The sequence below is a fragment of the Oncorhynchus nerka genome, linkage group LG4, assembly GCF_034236695.1.
Source record: "Oncorhynchus nerka isolate Pitt River linkage group LG4, Oner_Uvic_2.0, whole genome shotgun sequence".
NCBI lineage: Eukaryota > Metazoa > Chordata > Actinopteri > Salmoniformes > Salmonidae > Oncorhynchus > Oncorhynchus nerka.
Window position 1 is genome coordinate 47,382,464 of NC_088399.1, and position 27,379 is coordinate 47,409,842.

General features: G+C 43.8%; 3 protein-coding genes across 6 annotated transcripts in view; all 3 read left to right on the forward strand.

Moving 5' to 3' along the window:
- LOC115127823 (protein strawberry notch homolog 1-like) overlaps positions 1-8,348 on the forward strand; it is a 28,538-nt gene extending 20,190 nt beyond the window's left edge. For all 3 annotated transcript variants that reach the window (XM_029657444.2, XM_029657456.2, XM_029657451.2), the window contains exons 26-32: positions 4,110-4,184; positions 4,285-4,431; positions 4,597-4,691; positions 4,822-4,908; positions 5,697-5,911; positions 6,068-6,261; positions 6,465-8,348. In XM_029657444.2, coding sequence (XP_029513304.2) covers positions 4,110-4,184; positions 4,285-4,431; positions 4,597-4,691; positions 4,822-4,908; positions 5,697-5,911; positions 6,068-6,261; positions 6,465-6,607 — 956 coding nt within the window. In that variant the 3' untranslated portion in view covers positions 6,608-8,348. The remainder of the gene's footprint in view (positions 1-4,109; positions 4,185-4,284; positions 4,432-4,596; positions 4,692-4,821; positions 4,909-5,696; positions 5,912-6,067; positions 6,262-6,464) is intronic.
- Positions 8,349-9,454: 1,106 nt separating this feature from the next.
- On the forward strand, positions 9,455-11,598 carry LOC115127875 (cyclin-dependent kinase 2-associated protein 1-like). The gene is made up of 4 exons (XM_029657488.2): positions 9,455-9,615; positions 10,207-10,310; positions 10,460-10,586; positions 10,741-11,598. Exons 1-4 carry the CDS (start codon positions 9,549-9,551, stop codon positions 10,806-10,808), a joined length of 366 nt encoding a protein of 121 aa, XP_029513348.1. The 5' UTR covers positions 9,455-9,548; the 3' UTR covers positions 10,809-11,598.
- A 2,470-nt stretch (positions 11,599-14,068) lies between these two features.
- Positions 14,069-27,379, forward strand: part of LOC115127807 (M-phase phosphoprotein 9-like) — a 30,622-nt gene continuing 17,311 nt past the window's right edge. Inside the window, exons 1-8 of one of the 2 annotated variants that reach the window (XM_029657435.2) lie at positions 14,069-15,085; positions 15,785-16,071; positions 16,196-16,343; positions 17,662-17,751; positions 20,456-21,265; positions 21,555-21,627; positions 21,868-21,971; positions 22,170-22,289. In XM_029657435.2, coding sequence (XP_029513295.1) covers positions 15,821-16,071; positions 16,196-16,343; positions 17,662-17,751; positions 20,456-21,265; positions 21,555-21,627; positions 21,868-21,971; positions 22,170-22,289 — 1,596 coding nt within the window. In that variant the 5' untranslated portion in view covers positions 14,069-15,085; positions 15,785-15,820. The remainder of the gene's footprint in view (positions 15,086-15,784; positions 16,072-16,195; positions 16,344-17,661; positions 17,752-20,455; positions 21,266-21,554; positions 21,628-21,867; positions 21,972-22,169; positions 22,290-27,379) is intronic. The other variant, XM_029657429.2, reaches the window with a different exon arrangement.

The following is a 27,379-nucleotide window of genomic DNA, read 5'->3' on the forward strand; positions in this document are numbered from 1 at the left end:
TGTTTTATATGCATTTATTTGCCAGAACACGCCCACGTGAATGTTTATTGGACAATAGCTACCTAGTCTGGAAAATATTGCATTGAGAGACCTTTGTCTACAGATGCCACATATCACGGTACCAAAACGTTATGATAACAACATTTTAGAGTACCGTTTCATATGATACTACCACGTTTTTCAGCCCTACTGATCTAACCTGGACTCTAGCGCCGGTTATATTAAGGTTTATGTAGTCAATTTTTTTGTTTATACATTTTAAGCAACAGCATCCAGTCTCTTGTATGCGCAAGTCCAATAATGTATTTCAAGTTCATGCACATCTCCTGTGTAATGAACCAGCCACATCCCCTACCAGCCATCACTCACCTGTTTCTCTTTGTCTGCACTTCTTGTGCATCTATTCCTCCATCAGTCTTTAAAATATACAGTACCAGTCAAACGTTTGGACACCTACTCATTCTAGGTTTTTTTCTGTTCTACATTGTAGAATAATAGTGAAGACAACAGAAATATGAAATAACACATGAAATCATGTAGTAACCAAAGAAGTGTTCAACGAACTTTATATTTTATACTTAAGTTTCTTCAAAGTAGCCACCCTTGGCCTTTGACAGCTTTGCACACTCTTGGCATTCTCTCAACCAGCTTCATGAGGTAGTTACCTTGAATGCATTTCAATTAACAAGTGTGCCTTGTTAAATTTGTGGAATTTCTTTCCTTAATGCATTTGAGCCAATCACTTGTGTTGTGACAAGGTAGGGGTGGTATACAGAAGATAGCCCTATTTGGTAAAAGACCAAGTCCATATTGTGGCAAGAACAGCTCAAATAAGCAAAGAGAAATGACAGTCCATCATTACTATAAGACATGAAGGTCAGTCAATACGGAACTTTGAAAGTTTCTTCAAGTGCAGTCGCAAAAAGCATCAAGCACTATGATGAAACTGGCTCTCATGAGGACCGCCACAAGTAAGAAAGACCCAGAGTTACCTCTGCAGCAGAGGATAAGTTCATTAGAGTAAACTGCACCTCAGATTGCAGCCCAAATAAATGTTTCACAGAGTTCAAGTAACAAGACAACTATTCAGAGGAGACTGTGAATCAGGCCTTCATGGTCGACTTGCTGCAAAGAAACCACTAAAGGATGCCAATAAGAAGACTTGCTTGGGCTAAGAAACACGAACAATGGACATTAGACCAGTGTAAATCTGGCCTTTTGGACTGATGAGTCCAAATTTGAGATTTTTGGTTCCAACCGCCATGTCTTTGTGAGACCCAGAGAAGGTGAACGGATGATCTCCGCATGTGTGTTTCCCACCGTGAAGCATGGAGGTATGATGCTGTGGAAGTGCTATACTGGTGACAGTCTGAATTTATTTAGAATTCAAGGCACACTTAACCAGTTTGGCTACCACAGCATTCTGCAGCGATATGCCATCCCTTCTGGTTTGCGCTTCTGTATTCCATGTCTTATTTCAAAGTTTTGATGTCTTTATTATTCTACAATGTAGAAAAACCCTTGAATGAGTAGGTGTGTCAACTTTTGACTGGTACTGTAATTTCGCTGTGATGGCGGGTGGGGATACATGTGCATTTGATAGATCACTCTGCATGCTGCACCAATCTAAGTTGATACATTTGTATAATTTCATCACCTGGTATAACCAATCGCATAGGCCAGTCTGAGTATGCTTTGCAAGTTTGCTGTCACGCAGCCTGAGTGACCGAGAGGAAAAATATAGCACAGGTTCGCGACAGACATGCTTGCTGCTTTATAGTAAAGTTACAAGCATGTCTGTAGAAGAAATATGACCCATATTACCACATCTACCTTTTTTTGTTCTTCCTGCGTGATTTCACCTGCATTTTATATCGCGGACAGTTCAACTAATCCCAGGTCGTTAATTACTGGTTTGATAGACAATTCAGTCATGTTGGCTGGCTAGCTAGCAAACAATCTGATTACTTGACAGTAGGTCTAGGCAAATTTGATTTGCACAGGAATAAAGAAGGGTCTGCTAGTCATGAGATGTGTTTCAAAGGTAGGATTAGTATAGGCCTAATGTAAGCCTAAACTATACTGACCAAAAATATAAGCGCACCATGTAAAGTGTTTTTTTTTTTTTCATTTTTTTTTTTCAACTGAAATAAAAGATCCCAATTTTGTTTAGTGAGGATTTTTCTTTTACCAAAATAATCCATCCAAGAAGCTGATTAAACAGTATGGTCATTACACAGGTGCACCTGTGTTGGGGACAATAAAAAGCCACTCTAAAATGTGCGGTTTTGTCACACAACGCAATGCTACAGAGGTCTCCAGTTGAGGGAGCGTACAATTGGCAGGAATGTCCACCGGAGCTGTTGCCAGATAATTTAATCTTAATTTCTCTATCATCAGCCGCCTCCAACGTCATTTTAGAGAATTTGGCAGTGCGTCCAACCGGCCTCAACTGTAGACCACATGTAACCACACCAGCCCAGGAGCTTCACATCTGGCTTCTTCACCTGCTGGATTTTCTAAAACCAGCCACCCGGACAGATGATGAAACTGTCAGTTTGCACAACCAAAATAATTTATGCAAAAACTGTCAAACCAAATCAGGGAAGCTCATCTGCGTGCTCGTCGTCTGACTGCAGTTCGGTGTCGTAACCGACTTCAGAGAAAATTCTCACCTTCTCCAGTTTGTGCTCTTTGAGGATGTGTCCCAGTTTAAACTATACCGGGCAGATGGCAGACAGCATGTACTGCGTCGTGTGGGCGAGTGGTTTGCTGACGTCAACGTTGTGAACAGAGAGCCCCACTGCCACCATGGGGCAAGGCATAAGCTACAAACAATGAACACAATTGCATTTTATTGATGGCAATTTTATTGCACAGAGATACCATGACGAGATCCTGAGGCCCATTGTCGTGCCGTTGCAATCACCATGTTGGCACACAATGCACGGCCCCATGTTGCAAAGGATCTATACACAATTCCTGGAAGCTGGAAATTTACCAGTTCTTCCGTGGCCGGCATACTCACCAAATATGTCATCAGTTGAGCATGTTTTGGATGCTCTGGGTCAATGTCTGCGACTGTGTGTTCCAGTTTCCACCAATATCCAGCAACTTCGCACAGCTATTGAAGAGTGGGACAACATTCCATAGGCCACAATCAACACCCTAATCAACTATGCGAAGGAAATGTCGTGCTGCATGAGGCAGATGGTGGTCACACCAGATACTGACTGATTTTTCTGATCCACGCCACTACTTTTATGTATCTGTGAGCAACAGATGCATATCTGTATTCCCAGTCATGTGAAATCCATAGATTTAGGTTCTAATGAATTTATTTCAATTGACTGATTTTCCGAATATGCGCTGTAACTCACAAAAATCTTTGAAATTGTTGCGTTTTTGTTCTGTGTATTTCTGGTGCGCCTTAAATTCTGTCTTGGTGACTTTTGACATTTGGGCGAGAGCAGTGTGTTTGTGAGAGAGGGAGACAGAGTGTCTGTCAACTGAAGAGTAAAGAAGGGCTCATGCAGTGTTTTCCCCTTATTGCCACTGACATGCAGATCGTTATGTATAATCCTCCAGCCAAATCACAGGTAGGCCTTTGCAAATATGAGCAAATCAGCGATTCTTTGCAGTATTCTATTATACCGTGTGAAGTTAATTCAATATGTGTTGTATTGTGTGACTATCAGTGACAGGAGTTTTATGGCAAATGCACATAATGTTGAAGAAATAAGAACAAGCGTCCGGGGAATCGCGATACAACTCGGTATTGTGATACTTGGCCTGGTATATCAATAGTCAAACGTTCGTATCGTGACAACACTACTTAAAGTGCATTTCTTTTTGTACGTTTTTCCAGTGGAAATTGTTAAAGGTAGTCCTTGATGCTGAGTCTCGGCATCATTCTGTTATTGTGGAATTGCCCATCCCTATTTTGAGCCAGTGGAATTTGCATTCTCCTGCTTGATACTGGGGATTCTTTCATAGTGTCTATCCACACTTGAATGACTCAGCCCAAAAACTGACTTAACCTTTCTGGTGTGTGGCTGCGGTCCTACTTTCATCTGACGTGATCTGGTCTTCATCCTATTCTCTGGCAGAGATCCGTCATGGGTTGATCGGAGTGGGTCTGATCAATGTGGAGGACCGATCAGGGATTCTGTCTCTGGACAAAGGTGAGACTGGCTCGAACTTTAAGCCTTGTCAGATTACAATAGGAAGTCTAAGATTGTATGCTTCTTGCTGTACATAACACTTTTCCTCTCTCCTTCCCAGACTACAACAACATAGGGAAGTTCCTGAACCGTATCCTAGGGATGGCAGTGCAGGAGCAGAACGCTCTGTTCCAGTACTTCTCTGACACTCTGGCAGCTGTCATACAGAACGCCAAGAAGAACGGACGCTACGACATGGGCATCCTGGGTAAGACTGGAGAGGAACTTTTTTTTCTTTTTTTTTTCTGTTAAATCAGAAGAATGAGGGACTCTACTGGGAATGAGGGACTCTACTGGGAATGAGGGACTCTACTGGGCATCACACCTGCAGTATTATACAACTGATTAGAATGGTGTTTATCTTGTTTTGTAGACCTGGGTTCTGGGGATGAGAAAGTGAAGAAGATTGAAGCCAAGAAGTTCCTGACCCCAGGCTACTCCACCTCAGGACATGTGGAGCTCTACACGGTACGACTGACTGTTGTTTTTCCCACTAGGCGACAACAGAAACTGGTTTAACCTGGAATTCTTATCTTATATCACCAATGGACTGGTAGCCATTTTCCATGTTGTAAATACTGTCTCTATTGTCTGTCAGGTGAGTGTGGAGAGAGGCATGTCCTGGGAGGATGCCACCCATGCCTGGGCCGAGCAGAGTGGACCAGATGATGGCTTCTATGTACAGGTACCAAAAGACCAACAAAACTTTCATGTCTTAACTGAGTTTGGCAAACTTTACATACATCGGGGATCATCAACTAGACTCAGCCACGGGAAGATTTATTTTTTTCTTGAACTGCTGGTCAGGTGGCCGGAACGTAATTTGAAATTTGTAGGGCTTCCTGAGTGCCTCAGCAGTCTAAAGCACTGCATCGCAGTGTTGTGGCGGCACTACAGACTAGGGTCCAATCCCACACAACCGGCTGTGACTGCGAGTCCCATAGGGCGGCGCACAATTGGCCCAGCGTCGCCCGGGTTAGGCAAGGGTTTGGCCGGGGGGGGGGGGCTTTACTTGGCTCATTGTGCTCTAGCAACTCCTTGTGGCGTGCCGAGCGCCTGCAGGCTGACATTGGCCGTCAGGTGAATGGTGTTTCCTCCGACACATTGGTGCAGCTTGCTTCTGGGTTAAGCGAGCGGGTGTTAAGAAGCGCAGCTTGGCGGGTCATGTTTCGGAGGACGCATGACTCGACCTTCGCCTTTCTCGAGCATGTTGGGGCATTGCAGCGATGAGACAAGATCGTAATCACGAAATTCGAGAGAAAAAAGGGAGTAAGAATTACAAAAAATAAATACAAATTGTAGGCTGCGAATTGGACGCAAGAAGCCCAAACTAATATAATATTTGACAAAAGCATAATCATTTCAAACCTTGCTTACGTTTTTATATTTGTTTTGTGCCATAAAATGTATCTAAGAACATTGTAAAACAAAAAAAATCTAGTTGTAACACTGCTGTATTTGGCTGATTCCTAGATAAGGAACAACAAGAAGACGGCCATCTTGGTGCAGGAGGTGAACAGTAAGAAGAGGCTGTTCCTGGTCTATAGACCTAATACGGGAAAACAGCTTAAACTGGAAGCCTACGCTGACATCAAGAAGAAGTGTAAAAAGGTGCTCTCAGATGATGCCAAACAGCACTGGATTGACCAGTACAAGTCTTCAGCTGAGATCTGCGCTCATGCATACTGGTAGGTGCTGTTTCTCCAATGACTGGAGTTGTAGTGTTGGTTTTGGCAGAGTCATCAAGTTCACTATCCGGCTTTAAGCTTTTACTAGTATAGTGGTATGAACTAGTCAAGAAAGAGGTGAATCGTGTGTTTATAAACCCTTTCTCCTCCCTCCAGGCGTGGTAACTGTAAGAAGGCGTCAGTGGGTCTGCAGTGTGAGGTGGGTCTGCGCTGCAGGACGTACTATGTGCTGTGTGGTTCTGTGCTCAGCGTGTGGACCAAGGTGGAGGGGGTCCTGGCCTCCGTCAGCGGAACTAATGTCAAGATGCAAATCGTCCGCCTCAGAACAGAGGACGGGCAGAGGATTGTGGGTAAGTTGATGCTGGAAGTCTTTGAAGAGTTTTGGGAAGAATATTTTCTTTTGCGCTTTTGAAAATGTTCCCTTTAATGTGATCTACCAAAGTAGAAGCTGCTCTCCTCCCCCAACAAGTGAAATTTTAAATGAACAGTTAAAATGAGGTTGAACTATGGACGCTAGCGAATGTGGTTATATCTTTCCGTCTCTTGTGTCCAGGCCTGATCATTCCAGCGAACTGCGTCTCTCCTCTGACCAACATCCTGTCGTCATCTGACCAGTCTCAGCAACTGGCTGTTCAGCAGCAGCAGAAGTGGCAGCAGCTGCACCCTCAGAGCCTCAGCCACGTACACAACACATAGCATGGGTTCATCACCCAGTCCGACCTGATGGGCTCCGACCCCATCTCTGCCTCTAAGCCCTGGGTTCTTGACCCGACGGGATACGACCATTATTCTATCTGGATCTCCGCACTGTGGCACGACAGCAGCAGCACCACCCCCACCCCCCTTCTCCCTAGCTCCTTCTCCGTTCCTCCTGAGGAACCTGAGGTGCTGCGAGCGCTGAGTTGTGGTTCTCCCTGTAGCTTAACCGCGGTGGCAGTGTTAAGATTTCAGGGTTTATGTCCAAAGAAGAGACTGTCTCGCTCGAGGAGTTGGCTTGACTACTATTATTCCTCTGAGATTCAGAGCTGAAGATTTAGAAGAGGCTGTGGTGATAAAGGGGGGAGAGGACGCATGTCAGTGGAGAAGAGAGGCACAATTATAACGCCTGACTGTTTCTGTTTTCTTTCCTCCCCCTCTAAGCTCTGTGTAAATGTGCCCTGTGCTTTCTGTTGGTGACTTGTTCCTACCACTGCCTTCTGTACTGAAAGCTGGGGTGGGCGTCACCTAGGTTTTTGTTTTCTTCTGGTGACCGGTCAGTGCTCAGGGGTTCGTTAAGCTTTAGTGACCCTTTTTTGTTTTTGTTCAAGCCAACTGACATTTTCTAATCGGTCTACCTGAGATGCATGACACATCAACTGCTTTCTTTCCTCATTTTAGTAATTACTCATGACTCAAGTCTTAAAATGCCACCCTATTCCCTAGATAGCGCACTACCTGTACGTTGTGCACCATATAGCTAATAGGGTGTTATTATGACTAACAAGTGTATCAAACATGGGTGTATCCCGTAAACCTGCAGTTGTTTTTACAGCTTGACTATTAAGAACTGTGACCGTGTATGGTTTAAAATACCTGTTTATTTTCCTAAATTAATTCCTCTGCATTCAAAAGATTTACGGGCACGGGCTGTTTTAATATGTGGCGTCAGATTCAACATCTTGTACTGTCAAACTCTACGGCAAACTACAGCAGATAACAATCCTGGAGTGGTATTATACAACTGTACTGTGAAGGTCATAGATCTTGTTTGTCGATACAAGCTGTTTAATACTGCTACAGTAAAAGTTAGTATTCAAGAAAGAGTTTGTTGCTGAATTCCAAACTGACCACTTGCTTCTTTCTACCTCCTGTATGTGCTGGTGTGGATTGGATAGGTGTATCCAATGTGTAACGATAGCACCTTGGAGGGTGAGGTGGATCTCATTAGCATATTCACTCATATCTATCTGATCCTTTAGATATCCATGAAGTACCTAGGAGTCAGCGGTATTGAGTTTTTGGGGGTTGGGCACTTGTTCCCTCACTGATTCTGAACTGGAACCTAACCTCCATTCTCCACCAGTCAGTAACATTACTGCTTGGCCCCTGGTAATTTGACATCTGATTTCAGTTTTTCATCACTTGAGACATGATCCACAGGGGGGGCTGAAGAATTTCTAAAAGCTTTTCTTGGTTTGGAGTGCTGTAAGAAGTTATGACGGTCAGCCTGTTGAGTTTAGGATACTCCTTTTGGTATACCAATGTGTATATTGTCATATCTGGAAATAAGACGTTTTTTGCTTACATAGTCGTTTGTTAAACACTTGGACAGTGTTTCATCCTTGCACGAGTTGCACTTCGGACTGATTTGTACAAATAATCTGTATTAAATGATTTAACTGAGTGCAAGATTTCTACCTCTTGCATATGACCAATAAATCCAAGGAGAAAGTTTGAATCCAGTTTCACTTTTTTATTTTTTATTCCTGATATTTGTATATACTTATTGTTAAATGTTTTATGTGCTGTATGTACTCTGTAGTCATAACAGGATTTTGAGCTATTAATGAAAGAAGCATATTATAAATGCCTAAGACATGTTTGTTAAAACATCATCACTCTGTGCCAATGATGTCACCACTACTTTTTTTGTGTTTAGAGCTCAGGCCATCACTTGGTGTCTGTACTTTCCCACAACTTCCTATAGATAATGAGGCTGAAAGTTATGATTGGGGCATAGAACTTGGCCGCTGCCGGTCCACCAATGGTCAAGCCTGACCGCGTCATCTCGAATTGGAGAGGCGTTACATCGTGTCAGCACGGGCCAAATAACACCGTGATCAAGAGGACGGGAGAAAGTTCAGAAGAGGGGCTTCCAGTGCGCACATGCCTTGTAGTGGAGATGTCTGTTGTTAATAATTAGAGTAGAGGGGCATTCTGGGAGGGGAAAGTGTGAACAATGGATGCATTCCCCAGACAAAGACGGGTTACCTTAAATGTAGTTTGTTTTCTGTTTCATATCCTCTTCCTTTCTGCTGTGGTGGTCTACTACCAATTGGTGTTGCCGAGCAAAAGCAATACTGTTGCATGAGTCACCGTCTAAAGAACAGTTTAACTGGCTGCGTCTATATAGGCTAGACTTTACACACACCAGTATCACATGTAGGAGATTTTATAGGCAAATTATATTGTTTTAAACCTTTGACAATTTGGTTTTTCGGAGTAATGGAATTGAGACGAATTAATAAATGTTCAAGAAGTTCATGAAATAGTTGCATGGTCCATCCATTACGCTTCAAATTCGTCTAAAATGTAAGTTCCACGTGGTCCAGAGATATGGCAACAAAGTTGCTCATGTGTTCTGTGGAGCAGGAGGATTTACAGTGCATTTCAATAAAAAAGAAGGGGGGGATCAACGTGAATTATTACATAAAGTAATTTTAAATATAAAATTTAGGAATATTTTAAAATGTACTGAAATCTGTTTAAAACATTTTAGGGCAGATTATCCCAAATTGATTATTGTGGTGATAGAATATGTGCATTGTGGGTGTCAATATAAAGTGACGGCCATATTTGCCGGGTGCCGTTGCTGTAAACAAAAAGTGAGACAGACGCTTCACCGAATTTCGGGTCAAATTTATTTCTTTAATTTACTATGTCTCTCGGAATGTCTTACAAACCCAATGTCCACCAGCACATTCCAGGAACTTCCGGGAACCAGGGTAAGGGAAAAATATCGGTTAAAATCCAACCATCCAACCGCTAAATCGAGTGTTAAAACCGGGGTTTCGGAGAATACCTGCAGAAAGACTGTAGTTTTTGTCCAGTTATATATATAGGGTCAGATCCTGAGCGCTAGGCTAATTCATATCCGCCATTATTACTAATGTAAAAAAAAGCCCCATCCTCATATGCATCGGCTAAACAAGGGCAGAGGTGTGAAATTCCTTGTTTCGAAAAATAATACCCGTTCTGTGTCCTATTCTGTCCTGGAGGGTATCGTTACATTGTGACAAAAATGTATCACTTTGGCTTCTTAAGTCAGCCCTTTTCCGCTTCCTCCATGATATTCTCTCGCGGAGCTGTTGATTGATCTGCTAGGGTATTATTTTATGACCCTTCGAGGACATCTAGTGTTTGACCACGCTTATTGCATTGGGAAGAACATGCCCACGACAACTGTGGGCATTGTTGGCGATGTGAACATGCAATATGTAGAATTTGTATTAACTTATTTTCCTCCTGTTTTATACTATCTGTTATCTGTAATATCATATTTGACCCTAGATGTGTTTGTATTTGTCTCCCAACAGTTGGAAACATCCAGTCTCCGTCTGCAGCCAACTTGGCCACTTTGCAGTCCTACAGGCCGCTGGTGAATGACGTTTACGCACCGCCCTCCTTGGGCTTCTCACAGGTACAGGAATTCACAGACCGAAAGACACCCACATTGCATCTGCTACTTCTACAATGCAGGAAATAAAATTGCCATGTTATTAGAAATGAATTGTTACATCATATGTATCTCCCTTTGGTAATCTGTCCCTCTCCTGTCCCCGTGTGCAGGGAACCAGCATCAACCAGGTGCCCCAGAGTAAGTATTCAGAGCTGCTGGCCATCATCGAAGAGCTGGGGAAGGAGATCCGTCCCACCTACGCCGGCAGCAAGAGCGCCATGGAGAGACTAAAACGAGGTAATGTGGAAACCTCTGTACTAATACAATACTTATATTGTGTGTTGAAACAAACTGCATATTCTAGACTATACAATAGTCCGCTTCCTAACTTGGTTAGAGAGTTATCAGTCAGTGAATGACTGTTAATTTTGGTGTGTCCTCTTCGCCAAAGGTATCATCCATGCCAGGGGACTGGTGCGGGAGTGCTTGGCAGAGACTGAGAGAAATGCCAGGTCCTAGCTACAGAAATATTACCCTCTCCTGCAGAAGAACCAACACCCAACACTCACCATGTAAAAGACTGCTGCATGGCACATCCTCTAAAAATAGGAATACAAATTAAAAACGAGGGATGGTTAAAAAGGTCAAGAAAATGTTTGTGAAAGGTTAAAATTAGAGAAAGGGAGAGAGAGGGGACACCAGAATAGAATTCAGAATTAGAAGGATTTGTTTTTTTCTTATGCCCCATTTTGGGGTCACAGTTTCCTGTCTTCATATTTATAACAAATAGTGATTTTTGCATGCAAATGTACAGGTCAACCATGGCCTTTGTTTAATTGTAGACATTGCATGGCTTGTACAGGGTTAGACTAGGAGATGAACTCTTTTTTTGATAGACTGGTCTGAATTCCAGACCCTTTTAACACATGGGTGAGCAAGTGAAGGACAGAAAAGTGCCAAATACGATGGTTCATTCATGTTGAGGTTCTTTTTTGATATTAATGATAAATGCTCTTACTTATGTAGGAGTTAAGAACATACCGTAAACTCACTCCACAGCTAGCTGGAATTGTCGCCGATGGGAGCCATCCAAGGTGTACCTTTTTGTAATGACTCAATAATCGGTTTGCACGTTTACAAGGAGGGCAGTCACGTGCGTTGAGAAGCAGATGATCACTGGTTCTAGCCCAATACGGGGCAATCGGACAGTGGAGGAAGCTAAGCTGTTAGCAGCACACTGACCTCTGTTACACTTGCATCTTTGTATGTATTTATTACTCAGTGTAATAAAATGAATTTTCAATACAAATGATATTGTTTTGAAATGAATGTGAAAATGTGTTAAAATCATCGAAGTGGTCTCATAATCAATATTTTTCTCCTGCGAGCTAAGGTTCTATGTCCCCAGTTGAATAGATTAGGTTAAGGTTAAAGCTAGTCTTGGTTGAAAAGAGGGAATATGATGGAGATATCTGGGCAATAGTAGTACAGCAGACCCACTAATTTAGTCTTATCTACAGTGATTCATTCCTTGAACATTGCGTAACCCCTACAGCAAGACTAAAACAAGCACTATTTGAACTGTTGACGAACAAATACATGATGTAGTCTAGGATAATGGGTCCGAGAGACATTTGAGTATTTACCATAAATACAGGATTTAACTAGGTAAGACACATTCAATAGCTATCAATGTTACAATCGCAGACTGGGTTGGGGAGTAACTGGTTACATGTAATCTGATATTTTATTTTTTACTAACTAATTGTAACAGTTTAACTTTAATCCGTCACCCTCGCCCCTACCCGGGCTCAACCAGGGACCCTCTGCACACATAAACAACTGACACCCACGAAGCATCGTTACCCATCGCTCCACAAAAGCCGTGGCCCGGGAAACCACTACTTCAAGGTCTCAGAGCAAGTAACATCACCGATTGAAACGCTATTAGCGCGCACCACCGCTAACTAGCTAGCCATTTCACATCGGTTACATAATCAGTTACGTTACCAGCAAAAATATTGTAATCACATTAGATACTTTTGAAAAACTAGATGATTACTTATTGGATTACTTTTAAATTCAGAAAGGATGTTTGTCGGAAAAAAAATACATTGACACCTTTCCGTTTTCTCAATGACATTCAATTTATCATTGAAAAAAGGCAAAGTTTAAGTTTGTTCCATTTAAGCAATTATATGACCACAAGTCAGAGACCACTATGATGACACACCAAATGCATTTGATGGATCCTTTTGGTCTTCTAATGCCTCTTTAAGAAATATTTTTTATTTTGTTATATATCATATGGTACAACAGCTGATGAAAGTAACACTGTAAAAGTGTGAAAATTGATCAGTGTTATTTCCTGATAATACAGGGAAATACAATCTATATGCAGGACCTTGTAATCAGCCGGTTTGCATGGGCGGGAGTTTCGGCTTTCCATGGTGACATCACCGTGCAGTAAATTGGTTAATCAACAAATAACAAAGAGAGTTACAAACCTAAACCAATAACTCGTTTTCTGTTTTTCCCTCCCAACTCAGACCACTCCCAGACAGTCTCAACATAATTCTTGCTTGAGAAAATATTTTTGTCCATTTTAATGAAAATCTATTACAGTTATGTACTTAATTGTTACCCAGAAATGATATAAAAACAGCTGTATTGAGCCTTTTGGCATGTGCAGACCAGCTGTCTGGGGTGTTTACGGACATATTCAATCTCTCCCTATCCCAGTCTGTTGTCCCTACTTGCTTCAAAATGTCCACCATTTTTCCTGTACCCAAGCAAGCTAAGGTATCGGAACTAAATGACTATCGCCCCGTAGCACTCACCTCTGTCATCATAAAGTGCTTTGAGAGGGTAGTCAAGGACCATATTACCTCCACCTTGCCCAACACCAAAGACACACTACAATTTGCATATCTTACCAACAGATCCACGGACGATGCAATTGCTGTTGACCTGCACACCGCCCTATCACACCTGGACAAGAGGAATACCTATGTGAGAATGCTTGCTCCCTGTGTAACTGGGTCCTAGATTTCCTGAAGGTCAAACCCAGGTGGTGAGAGTAGGAAACAACACATCCATCACACTGACCCTCAACAAGGGGGTGACCCAGGGCTGTATGATCAGCCCTCTCCTGTACTCCCTGTTCACCCATGAATGCGTGGCTACGCACGACACCATCTCGATTTTCAAATGTACTGATGACAGCCTGTTTACCAACAACGATAAGACAGCCTACTGGGAGGAGGTTATAACGCTGGCGGACTGGTGCCAGGAAAATAACCTCTCACTCAACCTAAAAAACGCAAAGGAGTTGATCGTGGACAACAGGGGACAGAAGAGGGAGCACACCCCCATCAACGGGCACAGTGGAGAAGGTCAAAAGCTTAAAGTTCCTTGGCGTGCACATCACTGATGACCTGAAATGGTCCCACCACACCGACACTGTGGTGAAGAAGGCACAACAGCACCACTTCAACCTCAGGTGGCTGAAGAAATTTGGCAAGGCCCCAAGCAACTGTCTGTTCACTCTGCTACCATCTAGCAGACAGAGACAGTACAGGTGCAGAGCTGGGACAGAGACAGACAGAAACCGTTTCTATCTCCAGGCATTCAGACTGTTGAACAGCCATCACTAGCTGGCTACTTGCCAGTTCACCTGCCCTGTAACATCTTGGAACAATGTCAAAGTAACTAGTGGAGATGTGAAAGTTGTTTATACTTTGGCTAAAACCTAGCTTTTATATTCGTTTATTTAGCTATACAAGCAAGTTAAAACTGCACACCTCTGAGAGCAAGCTATCTAGACCACCTGACAGCTAATTATGCTAGCTAGCTAAATCAAGGGGAGGGGAAACAGCAGTACATAAAATAGCCTATGCGGTGACGTTCAATGACGTACATATGGGGCATTAGTCTGAATGTGCGGGGTACATGTCTTGTAAAAATCGTCCCAGAGTGAAATAGTTCCCAATCGTTATGATTGTGACTCCATGTTGTGGATTTTCCTCGCAAGAAAATTTTAAATAATTGCACGTGCGTCTCTTTATGTGGATGTCTCTCTCACACCCTCCCTGCTGTGTATGTATATACTGTATTCTCGAAATAGCTAATATAGCTACTACTGTACATATCATTTTCTTTACAAATTATATACTGTCTGTACACACCACGTATTTATATTCGGACATGTGCTCCCTTCTATCTTCATTGGATTGTTAATTGGACTCGTTCTCTCATTTGTAGATTATTTGTGTATTTGTATTGTTTATGTGATATTCTACTGCACTGTTGGATCTAGTAACATACCGATTTCACGAGTTTGGATAATCTCAAAATCACGTTACTGATGATCATTTGGACAGGTAACTAACTAGTAACTGTAACGGATTACATTTAGAAAGTAACCTACCCCAAACCTGATTGCAGATAACAATTTAGCAATCGCATATTTGTTAGGTTGTAACAACAATTTTGTCTCCCGCGTGTTAAATTGAATTGCTCTACCCCTGCAGCGAATGAATAATTTCCTACAAGTTCTACCAATCATGTACACTGCACTGTGCATCACAGCAAATCATAATGGCTGAATGAGAGAGACAGCCAATCAGATAACTCGTTTTCGATTTCATTCGGCCAATTGGATATTGCGTAATGTTTTGCTGTTGAACGTTATGCTGCAGCACTGCTAGCTAGCTAGCGTTAGCTGCAGTAGACTAGCTAGCTGGCTAGTATTGTTGAAGGTAAAATATGGGTGAAGTTACTTTACAAGTTAACTGGTAAGTTAAAGCGAGCTTTATTAAAAAATCGTATTAATCTACTTTACATATTAACTATGAATCGACTGTGTGCTTATTGAGCCTAACGAAGGCGCTAGTTTCAATCATTTTCAAGATGTAACATTACTCTTAGCTAGCTAACCGTAAACGTTGATGCTTGCAAACCTGTCAGTTAGCATGGTTAACCAACGTTAGCTAGCTAGCCAGCAGGATACAGCCAGCGAACAACTGGCCAGTCAATCAATAGCAAGATTAATACTGTACTAACAAGCAGAAGGAGACTAGCTACGATATCCAGGTAGTTATATTTAGCTTGCAATGTAGTTAGATACGTCTGCTTGATGATCTCATATGTTTACTGCTGGTTTATGCCACTGTCAGGTATATCTTGCAAGGCTTCTGCTATAATCTTATCCAACAAGTGTATGCAAGTTACTATTTGAATGAAACTGCCCCAGTTAAAGTGAAAGTTTGATTACGGTCACCATCACCAAAGGGCCTAGCCACCTGCTTGTATTTCATCTCACATCACAGTCCTGGTCCGTGTCTGTACTCTGGAGTTTAAAAGGACTGTTCACAATGAAAAGTGAGTTTGTCATACGTAACTTCAGACCTTTCCCCTCGATCTCCTGCAAGTGTTAACCCCCCCACCCAGCATGTAGGTTAAGGGAGAGCTGTCTCCCTCTATCTCCCTTGTAGGTATCAGACTCTCCCCCAGGTTGTGGGCCCATAAGCATGTCCACAGATGACAGTATCTCTGAGGATGTGTCCAGCCTGGGGGCCCTGAGCCACTGCCATGCCGGGGAAGGGGGCAAGGAAAGCGAGTCTTCAGAGGGAACCTCAGCAGCCTCTGGCCTGGGGCTGGGACTTGGGTTGGGGCTGTCTGGGACAGAGGAACCCAACGCCAACTCCAAGACTGAAGGGGGAACCGTAGATGGGAGAGCTGAAGACGTCACACCTGCATGCAGCCTCCCCCACAAGATCAGGTGTGTGGAGACTGTGGATTCTGACTGGAGGTGGCAGTGTAGTAGGAGGTTTTGAAATAAGTGTGCTGCATTGAGTAATCCAACCTAGTCCCTTTTCCTGACTCCTGTGTACTGTGTTCCCCAGGAGCCTGTGTCTGAGTACGGAGGAGGCCTTTGGGCCTGGCAAGAGTCTCCCCTTCATCAACCCCTCCTCCCTGGAGACCCTCAGAGCTCTGGTCCAAGAGATCCAGAGTAGTGGGGAGACTGACCCGGAGATGTGGAAGGACTGTGAGGTAGGAAAGAGTCTGGGCTCTTGTGTAACTGCAAGGTTAGGATGGACAACAGACAAACCGATATATAGGATACCATATATTTAGTGTGGAACGACTGCCAAGTAGTAATACAGCCACTGATAGAGAAATGTCTGTGGCAGTTAGTATGTCAGGGAAGTGTGATTGTGTGTGTTCTCTAAACTTCTCCCTGGAAAGGGTAATACTGGGGTTAGCTGGTGTGGTCATTATTCTCCTGCAGCACGTTGGGCAGCCGGCAGTCTTATCCCTCCTCTGTCGCTTCTGCTGTCCCTGTGGATCTTAGCTGACAGCACACACACACTTGGTCCCTAGACTGCACACATCATGCAACTGCAGCTGATCTCTTCAGACAGGACATGATTTGTGGGGAATAGACAACTGTGATGCTGGCAGCAGTGCCACCTCATCTCACACAGAGGAAAACACACTGGAAAGAGTACTGTATTCCCCAGCTTTAAATACAAGGATCTAGAGCTGGGCGATATGGACAAAAATCCATATTGTGATAAATTGCCTGAACTGATCTGATAACAATAAATCGAATGATAAGTTTATAACATTAATGTGCACCACTTTGTTTAGTTTTATTATCCTATAAACTACTACGTCTAGTTTGATTGTTGTATGCCATCAATTGTTCCATGAACAATCACCAATATTAACAAACTTATTTCATGTCTAACTCCACATTTCACTTGTATAGGCAACTTGTCGTAATGAACGATGTCAGCAAAATGCCTGCTTCCCAGCTCTACATGGGATCTATCCCAATTGTCTTAATGACCTCCTGCCCTCTCCTCTCATACAGCTTTCCTGATCTGAAAACACAGGCTCGATTACTTTTGAGATGCAACCCATACCCAAGTCTGTTATTGTGCCCAGAAAATATTAACTTTTAACCTATGTTTGAAAATGTGCAAATAACTGACTCGCTAAAAGGGAATCAGTTAGTTTCTTATGGACTGTAATATCAGGTGCCATACCCCCTCCCCCGCCATCTCACCTCCCTGGGTGCATGGCATAGTACCACTAATTCACTTTTCTCACATCATAACTGGAGCACAGCTGCTTCCGGATTGCCCCCCCCCCCCCCCCCCCACACACACACAGACCCCTTCTGCGAGCCTAACTCACAGCTGTCACACTTCTTCCCCCCCAATCAGAACATTTTACTATTTGCCATATTCATATTCACACTGGAAACATGCCCATAACTTTAAGAGGAAATCTTTTCCAATACTTTCTGGATGGTACTGTACAGATCTAATGTTGAAGATGTGTACGTGTGTTTGTTCAACAGGGTCGATGGCTGCATCTGTTCCAGCTAGTAGAGAAACAGTACCAAGAGCAGATCCTGGCTCAGCAAGAACAGTACCAGTGCCAAATACAGGTTTGTACTACTATTTAAGTGTGTGTGATTTTCACGGAAGATGGCACCGACGGGTATGGCAGCTCCACTTCTAGCTCCTAAGAAACTTTGCAGTATTTTGTTTTTTTGTGTTATTTCTTACATTATTAGCACAGATTTGTTGTTGGTATTACATACAGCCCGGAAATAACTTTTGTATATCAGAGCGGTGGTAACTTGCTAACATTATGACCAGGAATACGACTTTCCGGAATTGGGTCCTTTGTTCGTACCTCCCAGGGCAATTTAACTTATTCCAGAGGCTGCTCCAAAACACCGCCGGCGGAGAAGAGGTATTCAGAGTGGACTTCTAGTCCGACTCAGGAGGTGTGCCCACCATCCACCGCTTCAAGAGTATATTACTTGCTAATGTTCAGTCTCTGGACAATAAAGTAGATGAGCTCAGGGCAAGGATCTCCTTCCAGAGAGACATCAGGCATTGTAACATACTCTGGCTGTCTCGGAATATACTGTCCCCGTCCATACAGCCAGCTGGGTTCTCAGTACATCGCGCAGACAGGAATAAAGAACTCTCCGGGAAGAAGAAAGGCGGGGGTGTATGTTTCACGATTAACTGCTCATCGGGTGATTGTGATAACATACAAACTCAAGTCCTTTTGTTCAGCTGTCCTAGAATACTTCACAATCAAATGCCGACTGCATTACCTCCAAAAATAATTATCTTCGGTTATAGTCACAGCCGAGTATATTTCTCCTCAAGCCGATACCAGGACGACCCTCAAAGAATTACACTGGACTTTATGCAACTGGAAACCACATATCTTGAGACTGCATTTATTGTATCTGGGGATTTTAACAAAGAGAATTTGAGGAAAATGCAACCATAGTTCTACCAACACATTGACTGTAGTACTTGTTCTGGAAAATCATTGGACCGCTGCTACTGAACTTTTCGAAATGCCTACAAGGCCCGCTCTCGTTTCGACAAATCTGATCACTACTCCATTTTGCCCCTCCCTTCCTATAGGCAGAAACTCAAACAGGAAGTACCCGTGCTAAGGTCTATTCAACGATGGTCTGACCAATCGGAATCCATGCTTCAAGATTATTTTGATCATGCGGACTGGGATATGTTTCAGGTAGCCTCTGAGTGTAACATCATCAAATACACGGATAGGGTGACTGAGTTCATCAGGAAGTGTATAGGATATGTTTTACCCACGGTGACTATTAAAACATACCCAAACCAGAAACTGTGGATAGATGGCAGCATTCACGCACAACTGAAAGTGCGAACCACCACATTTAATAATGGCAAGGTGACTGGTTATATGGCCGAATAAAAACAATGTAGTTATTCCTTCCGTAAGGCAAACAGGCAAAACGTCAGTACAGAGACAAAGGAGTCGCAATTCAACGGCTCAGACACAACGTATGTGGCAGTGTCTACAGACGATCACGAACTACAAACAGAAAACCAGCCATGTTGCGGACACTGACGTCTTGCTTTCGGACAAGCTAAACACCTTCTTAGCCCGCTTTGAGGATAACACCGTGCCACCGACGTGGCCCGCTACCAAGGACTGTGGGCTTTTAACCTGACACCCTAGACCGACTTCAATTTGCTTACCGCCTCAATAGATCCACAGACGATGTAATCGCCATCGCACTTCACACTGCCCTATCCCACCTGGTCAAGAGGAATACCAGTGTAAAAATGCTGTTAATTGACTATAGCTCAGCATTCAACACCATAGTACCCTCCAAGCTTATCAGTAAGCTCGCGGCCCTGGGTCTGAACCCCGCCCTGTGCAACTGGGTCCTGGACTTCCTGACGGGCCACAGACCGTGTGGTGATGAAGGCGCAACAGCGCCTCTTCAACCTCACGAGGCTGAAGAAATTTGGCTTGGTCCCTAAAACCCTAAACTTTTACAGATTCAGAGCATCCTGTCGGGCTGTATCCCCGCCTGGTACGGCAACTGCACCGCCCGCAACCGCAGGGCTCTTCAGAGGGTGGTGCATCAGAGGCTGCCCAACGCATCACCGGAGGCAAACTACCTGCCCTCCAGGACACCTACAGCACCCGATGGCACAGGAAGGCCAAAAAGTTCATCAAGGACATCAACCACCCGAGCCACTGCGTTGTTCACCCCGCTATCATCCAGAAGGCGAGGTCAATACAGATGCATCAAAGCTGGGACCGAGAGACTGAAAACCAGCTTCTAACTCATGGCCATCAGACTGTTAAATAGCCATCACTAGCCGGCTTCCACCCGGTTACGCAACCCTGCACCTTGGAGGCTGCTGCCCTGTATACATAGACTTGGAATCGCTGGCAACTTTAATAGTGGAACACTAGTCACTTCAATGTTTACCTACTGCTTTTACACGTCATATTTATATACTGTATTCTATTCTACTGTATTTTAGTCAATGCCACTCCGACATTGCTCAATCTAATATTTTAGTATTTCTTAATTCTATTTGTTTACTTTTATATTGGTGTGTATTGTTGTGAATTGTTAGATACTACTGGACTGTTGGAGCTAGGAACACAAGCATTTCGCTACACCCGCAATAACATTCGCTAAATATGTGTATGTGACCAAAAAAAAATGATTTGACTATTGCCAAGTACAGCTCTGAACTATACATGGCCTGTTCTAGAATCCATAAAGATGCATGTTCTGATGCCTGTTTACACTGTGATTATTTTCCTTCCAGCTGATTCAGGATGAGATCAAAGCCTTGGTTCAGCTCCAGAACCGCCAGACCAGCACACAGACCCACAACAATTACCCATATACTGCTACCACCAACACACAGACACATCACGATTACCAATCTACGCTGTTTACTGTCACACAGACACACCCAGACTACTCCTCTTCCCCTGCTGTTGCCACCATCCACCCCTCACCCTCCACGGACCTTCCCAATGGGAACCTGCCTCTCGCTGCTCCCCCCACCTCCCTCTCTGTCCCACAACCCTTTCTGAGCTCCACCTTCCCTCTACCCCCATCCCCTCGGCCAGGGCCGGTCACCCCAAGAGAGAGGTGGGCTGAGGGGGCAGGGACGGTGCTGAGCAGTGGGTATGGGACCCTGTCAGCCTGGGGGTCAGGGCTCGAGGGGACAAAGACTCCGGGGGGAGTAGAGGAGCGGGGCCGGGGGAAAGAGGAGTCTGGTTGGTCCCTTCACCTCCAGGACTACACAGAGACCATTCTGATTGGCCAGGAGGGTCAGAAGAGGAGTGCCTCGGCCAATGAGGTGGCTCCTAGAGACAATCCTAGTCCACCTGAGCAGCAGAGAACCTCCAGCCAATCGCTGACCTCCTGGGCTCAAAGACAGAGACGCAGCAAACCCAAGAAGAGCACAGCGGGGCAGGCCCAACCTCCCCTGGCTTCCCCCCCACCCCTCCAGGCCCCATTTCCGGGCCAGAGCGGCCCTCAGACCTCTTCCTCCCATGATCAGCAGCCCAGCCCCAGGCAGAGCCCTAGAGACAGCCCCCTGGAGAACACTGACCTCCAGGACAAGGTACACCTAACTCCAGCCGGTTCCTTTTGAATTTCTAGTAGCTGGATAAAATGATGTAAAACTATTTGGATTACTGGTGTCAGTAAAATGCGCTGGCGTTTTGTTATATCACTTTGAATTTTGTCTGTTTGTCACTGTGTCTGCCCTGCTTTATATGCGTCACAGTCAGTTGAAACAGGATTCCTTGTGGGGAAGAATTTTGAAAAGGAAACAGTAAAACACTGGAGTTAGCTTTAGGTCTCATTCTCTCTCCTTCTCCTATGTTCATTTCTCTTCTCTCTGTTTTCAGCATGGTTCGGCTGCTACCTTCACCAACTCCTTCCCTCTGAGGAGAAGTGACAGCCTCATGTCTGAGGCCTCAGGTAACCACACACACACACACACACAGACACAGGCCTCTTTTTGTATCCGCTCTAAACATTGGCCTACATCCTGCGCGGTCTTGTCACCTTGTTGAATAACACTGTTGCCTTTGCTTGAGCAGCAGTTCTGAAATGCGGTCAAAGCAATAATGCTAAGTGCTTGTAGTAACATAGTTATAAAGCAGTCTAGTATAGAGGTTGTTAAAATGTAGTGATACGTGTCTGCTTCTTGTCCTTCAGGTCTGACGTACTGGCGCCTGGATGAGAGTGAGCTCTACCGCCCTCTACCTGACAGCTTCGACAGTGGAGCCTACCTGCTGCTGCAGGAGGCCTCTATCAGTCTGGTAGGTGAAGGTCAAAAGGACAACCCAAACTTGTTCCACCTTAAATACAGTGTTTGTTTTCATTGTGCTGAAAAAGTTAGTCTCTTCTTAGGGAAATCCCACACGTTTTCAGACCTCAATCCCAAGTAAATGAAAACAAATGACACCACCTCCCTCCGTTGTATTAGTTTGTTGTGCGTCTCTCTCTGCTTCTCCCAGACCTCTCCAGAGGACCAGAAGCGGTCTCTCAGAGAGATCTACCACAGCAAGCAGAGAACTACTGAGTCTAAACACACTGACTGGGACCGCTCTCTCACCTGCAGCCCCACGTCACCACAGGTATACACACACACACACACACACACACTAAGGTTGGGCGGTATCCAGATGTTCATACCGTTTCTGTACCATACCGAGGTATACTGTATTACCAGAAGTGCACACAAGGGGTCCTATAAAAAAAGAATTGAGCTATCTTCTTGTTTACAGCAGAGACGTTCAAGCCCATCCTGGATCAAGATCCCTGTTGCCTAACTGGTTTTGTGCTTCTAATTAAAAACATTTAATAAATAAGTATATATATATTTTTTAAAATTGGCTGAGTTACAGTTCATATAAGGAAATCAGTCAATTTAAATAAATTCATTAGGCCCTATTCTATGGATTTTACATGACTGGGCAGGGGCGTAGCCATGGGTAGGCATAGACTCACCCACTTGGGAGCCAGGCCCACTCAATGGAGATCCAGGCCCAGCCAATGATAATTAGTTTTTCCCTACAAAAGGGCTTTATTACAGACAGAAATACTCGGATGTGAGCTGGCGTGGTTACACGTATGGCCGGTTGGACGTACTGCCAAATTCTCTAAAACAGTGTTTTTATGGTACATCAATGAACATTGAATTCTCTGGCAACAGCTGTGGTGGACATTCCTGCAGTCATCATGACAATTGCACACTCCCTCAAAACTTGAGACATCTGTGGCATTGTGTTATGTGACAAAACTACATTTTAGTGGCCTTTTATTGTCCCCAGCACAAGGTGCACCTGTGTAATGATCATGCTGTTTAATCAGCATTTGGCATACATGTTGTGTTTCTAGTTTTGATGTGTGTGTGTGTATACACATACATTTATATACATACTGGTAAAGTAGGAAGTTTACTTACACCTTAGCCAAATAGATTTAAACTCAGTTTTTCACAATTTCTGACATTTAATCCAAGTAAAAATTCCCTGTTTTAGGTCAGTTATGATCACCACTTTATTTTAAGAATGTGAAATGTCAGAATAACAGTAGTGATTTTATTTCATATTTTATTTCTTTCATCACATTCCCAGTGGGTCAGAAGTTTACATACACTCAATTCATATTTAATAGCTTTGCCTTTAAATTGTTTAACTTGGGTCAAACGTTTCAGGTAGCCTTCCACAAACTTCCCACAATAAGTTGGGTGAATTTTGGGCCATTCTTCCTGACAGAACTGAGTGAGGTCCCTACTTGCTCGCGCACACTTTTTCAGTTCTGCCCACTAATTTTCTATTGGATTGGCTTTGTGATGGCCACTCCAATACCTTGACTTTGCCAATTTGCCACAACTTTGGAAGTATGCTTGGGGTCATTGTCCATTTGGAAGACCCATTTGCGACCAAGCTTTAACTTCCTGACTGATGTCTTGAGATGTTGCTTCAATGTATCCACATAATTTTCCCGCCTCATGATGCCATCTATTTTGTGCAGTGCACCAGTCCCTCTTGCAGCATAGCACCCCCACAACATGATGCTGCCACTCCTGTGCTTCACAGTTGTGATGGTGTTCTTCAGCTTGCAAGCCTCCCCCTTTTTCCTCCAAACATACCGATGGTCATTATGTCCAGACAGTTATATTTTTGTTTCATCAGACCAGACATTACTTCAAAAAGTACGATCTTTGTCCCCATGTGCAGTTGCAAACTGTAGTCTGGCTTTTTTCTGGTCGTTTTGGAGCAGTGGCTTCTTCCTTGCTGAGCGGCCTTTCAGGTTATGTCGATATAGGACTTGTTTTTACTATGGATATATAGATCATTTTGTACCTGTTTCCTGCAGCGTCTTCACAACGTCCTTTGCTGTTATTGTGGGATTGATTTGCAAATTAATACCATTTAAATGTAATGTTCTTTGCATTGGATATATTTAGCTTATCATATGGTGATAGAAACAAACTTTTTAGCTTATCATAAGGAGACATAATTGCAAATGATTAAGTCCTTCCAATAGAAATATAAAAATAACTATTTATTTACAAATGTAACTTTAATTAAATGAATTTACTTTTCATATGGGATGATTTTACTGAACAACAAAAAGGCCATTTTGAATGATCCCGAATGATTCCCAATGATCCATCGCATCTCTCCAAAAAACATTTCAACATGCATCTGTTAAATGATAGACTAGAAACTAAAGTTTGTTGTCTTCCTCTCAGGTTTCCATGTCTTCTCCCTGGACAACCTCAATGTTCACCTCTTGAACATCAGATTCTGAGGCCTCATCTTCACTTTCCAACCTTACTGAGGATGGCTTATTGTCAGGCTCAAAAAAACTCAAATTTGCCCGGATAGCCACCAATTTTTCAACCCTTGTATTGGTCACCCTGTTGTGTGCTTTGGTGTGTGTGTGTGTTCCCAAACAAGGACCAGTTGCGCTCTGAGGCGGCTGATGTTGGTGGGATTTGGAGGATGTATGAGGCAACAGGGGAAAGAGCCTCAGATCCACAAAGTCCCTTCCACCAGGTGGCTGATGAGATATGTTTGCACGACTACCATGTTGCATCTCCATCCTAAAGCCCTTGCTTGGAAGTGCACTTCGCCAGACTGCCAAGAACCTTGCCCTCATCCAGGCCAAAGTGGTGAGGCACAATAGGCCTTGTTGATCTCTGCACCACACAGGATGCTCTTGCTAGCATACTTGGTGTCCAACATGTACGCTGTGGCGTGTATGGGCTTCAGGCAGAAGTCTTCATGCTTTGTATGTATTTCAGAACTGCAGTTACCTCTGCCTGGAGAAATAGTGAAGTGGGCAGGGCAGTATGGATTTTTTCTCTTACTTCTGTAAGCAGTCTGAACATCAGACAGGATGGCATGGTCTCCCTCAATCCGTGCAATGGCAACTACTATAGGTTTCGGGCTGCTTACCACTCGTCATCCAGGAGGATCCTCTTGATGGGGCTGTCCATATCGGCAGACTGTGATATGGCCATTTCTTGGAGAGACTCCTACCCCTCCAGGAGACTGTCAAATATGATGACAACACCACCCCAACGGGTGTTGCTGGGCAGCTTCAATGTGGTGCTCTTATTCTTCTCACTTTGCTTGGTGAGGTAGATTGCTGCTATAACTTGATGACACTTCACATACCTAACCATTTACTTGGCTCTCTTGTAGAGTGTATCCATTGTTTTCAGTGCCATGATGTCCTCGAGAAGCAGATTCAATGCATAAGCAGCACAGCCAATGGGTGTGATGTGAGGGTAGGACTCCTCCACTTCAGACCAAGCAGCCTTCATGTTCGCAGCATTGTCTGTTACCAGTGCAATTATCTTCTGTGGTCCAAGGTCATTGACTGTCTTCAGCTCATCTGCAATGTAGAGACCGGTGTGTCTGTTGTCCCTTGTGTCTGTGCTCTTGTAGAATACTGGTTGAGGGGTGGAGATGTAGTTAATTATTCTTTGCACACAAAAATTCAACCACCCATCAGAGATGATTGCAATACAGTCTGGTTTCTCTATGGTTTGCTTGACCTTCACTTGAGCTCTGAACTCTGCATCCAGCAAATGAGTAGATAAAGCATGTCTGGTTGGAGGGGTGTATGCTGAGTGAAGAACATTCAGAAATATCTTCCAATACAATACACATTGCCTGTGAGTATCAGAGGTGAACCAGTTGCATACACAACTCGAGCAAGACATTCATCAGCATTTCTCTGACTACGTTCCTCCATTGAGTCAAAAAACTTCTGATTCCGGGGCCTCCCGGGTGGCACAGTGCTCTTAAGGCACTGCATCGTAGTGCTAGCTGTGCCACCAGAGACTCTGGGTTCGAGCCCAGGCTACAGCCGTCCGCGACCAGGAGGTCCATGGGGCGACGCACAATTGGCCTAGCGTCGTCCGGGTTAGGGAGGGTTTGGCCGGTAGGGATATCCTTGTCTCATCGCGCACTAGTGACTCCTGTGGCGGGCCGGGCGCAGTGCACGCTGACCAGATCGCTAGGCGTATGGTGTTTCCTCCGACTTGGTTGGGTTGTGATGCATGGCTCTCGACCTTCTTCTCTCCCGAGCCCGTACGGGAGTTGTCGCGATGAGACAAGACAGTAACTACTAACAATTGGATACTAAGAAATTGGGGAGAAAAATGTGGTAAAGAAATCTAATAAAAATGAAACTTCTGATTCCAGGAGGACCATGAGCTGTTGTCACAACCCAACCAATCCGCACTGCTTCTTAACACAGCGCGCATCCAACCCGGATCAATGTGCATTATTTTTTATCTCAAATAGAAGTTGAGGGACTTTTGTCAGAGGTTGCTTGTTGTGAGCGCTGAGGGAACTTTATGCACTTGGCCAGATGATTCTGCCTCTTTGTTGCATTCTTCACATATGATTTGGCACAGTATTTGCAAATGTACACATCTTTTCCTTCTACATTAGCTGCAGTTAAATGTCTCCACATATCCGATGCTGCCGGATAAGGGAAAAATAAAATACAATTCGATGTACAGATAAATAGTTAAGCAGTTAGATTAAACATCTCCTTTGTAAGATAAATGCTTTAAAGTGACATGTATGGACAGAGGTGAATTAACACTCCTCAGTTAACTTCTCTGGGGTATGTGGGACGCTGACGTCCCACCTGACCAACATCCAGTGACAGTGCAGGGCGCCAAATTCAAACAACAGAAATCTCATAATTAAAATTCCTCAAACAGACATGTATTATACACCATTTTAAAGATAAACTTGTTAATCCCACCACAGTGTCTGATTTCAAAAAGGCTTTACGACACAAAAAAACAGCCATTTTTCCAGCCAAAGAGAGGAGTCACAAAAAGTAGAAATAGAGATAAAATGAATCACTAACCTTTGATGTACATCAGAATGCACTCCCAGGAATCCCAGTTCCACAATAAATGTTAGTTTTGTTAGATAAAGTCCATCATTTTTGTCCAAATACCTCCTTTTTGTTCGCATTTAGTACATTCAAATGCGCAGGCACTAGGTCCAGACAAAGTCAAAAAAGTTTTATTACAGTTCGTAGAAACATGTCAAACGATGTATATAATCAATCTTTAGAATGTTTTAATCATAAATCTTCAATAATGTTTCAACCGGAGAACTCCTTTGTCTTTAGAAATGAAAGGGAACGGAGCTAACTCTCACGGGCACGCGCCTGACTG

What these genes read in the sequence shown, in the direction of transcription:
- LOC115127875 (XM_029657488.2), top strand. Translation starts at nt 9,549, where the DNA reads ATGTCTCTCGGAATGTCTTACAAACCCAATGTCCACCAGCACATTCCA. An exon ending in CCTCCTTGGGCTTCTCACAG is followed by an intron (nt 10,311 to 10,459) that starts GTACAGGAATTC and finishes CCCCGTGTGCAG; the next exon opens with GGAACCAGCATCAACCAGGT. An exon ending in CATGGAGAGACTAAAACGAG is followed by an intron (nt 10,587 to 10,740) that starts GTAATGTGGAAA and finishes TCTTCGCCAAAG; the next exon opens with GTATCATCCATGCCAGGGGA.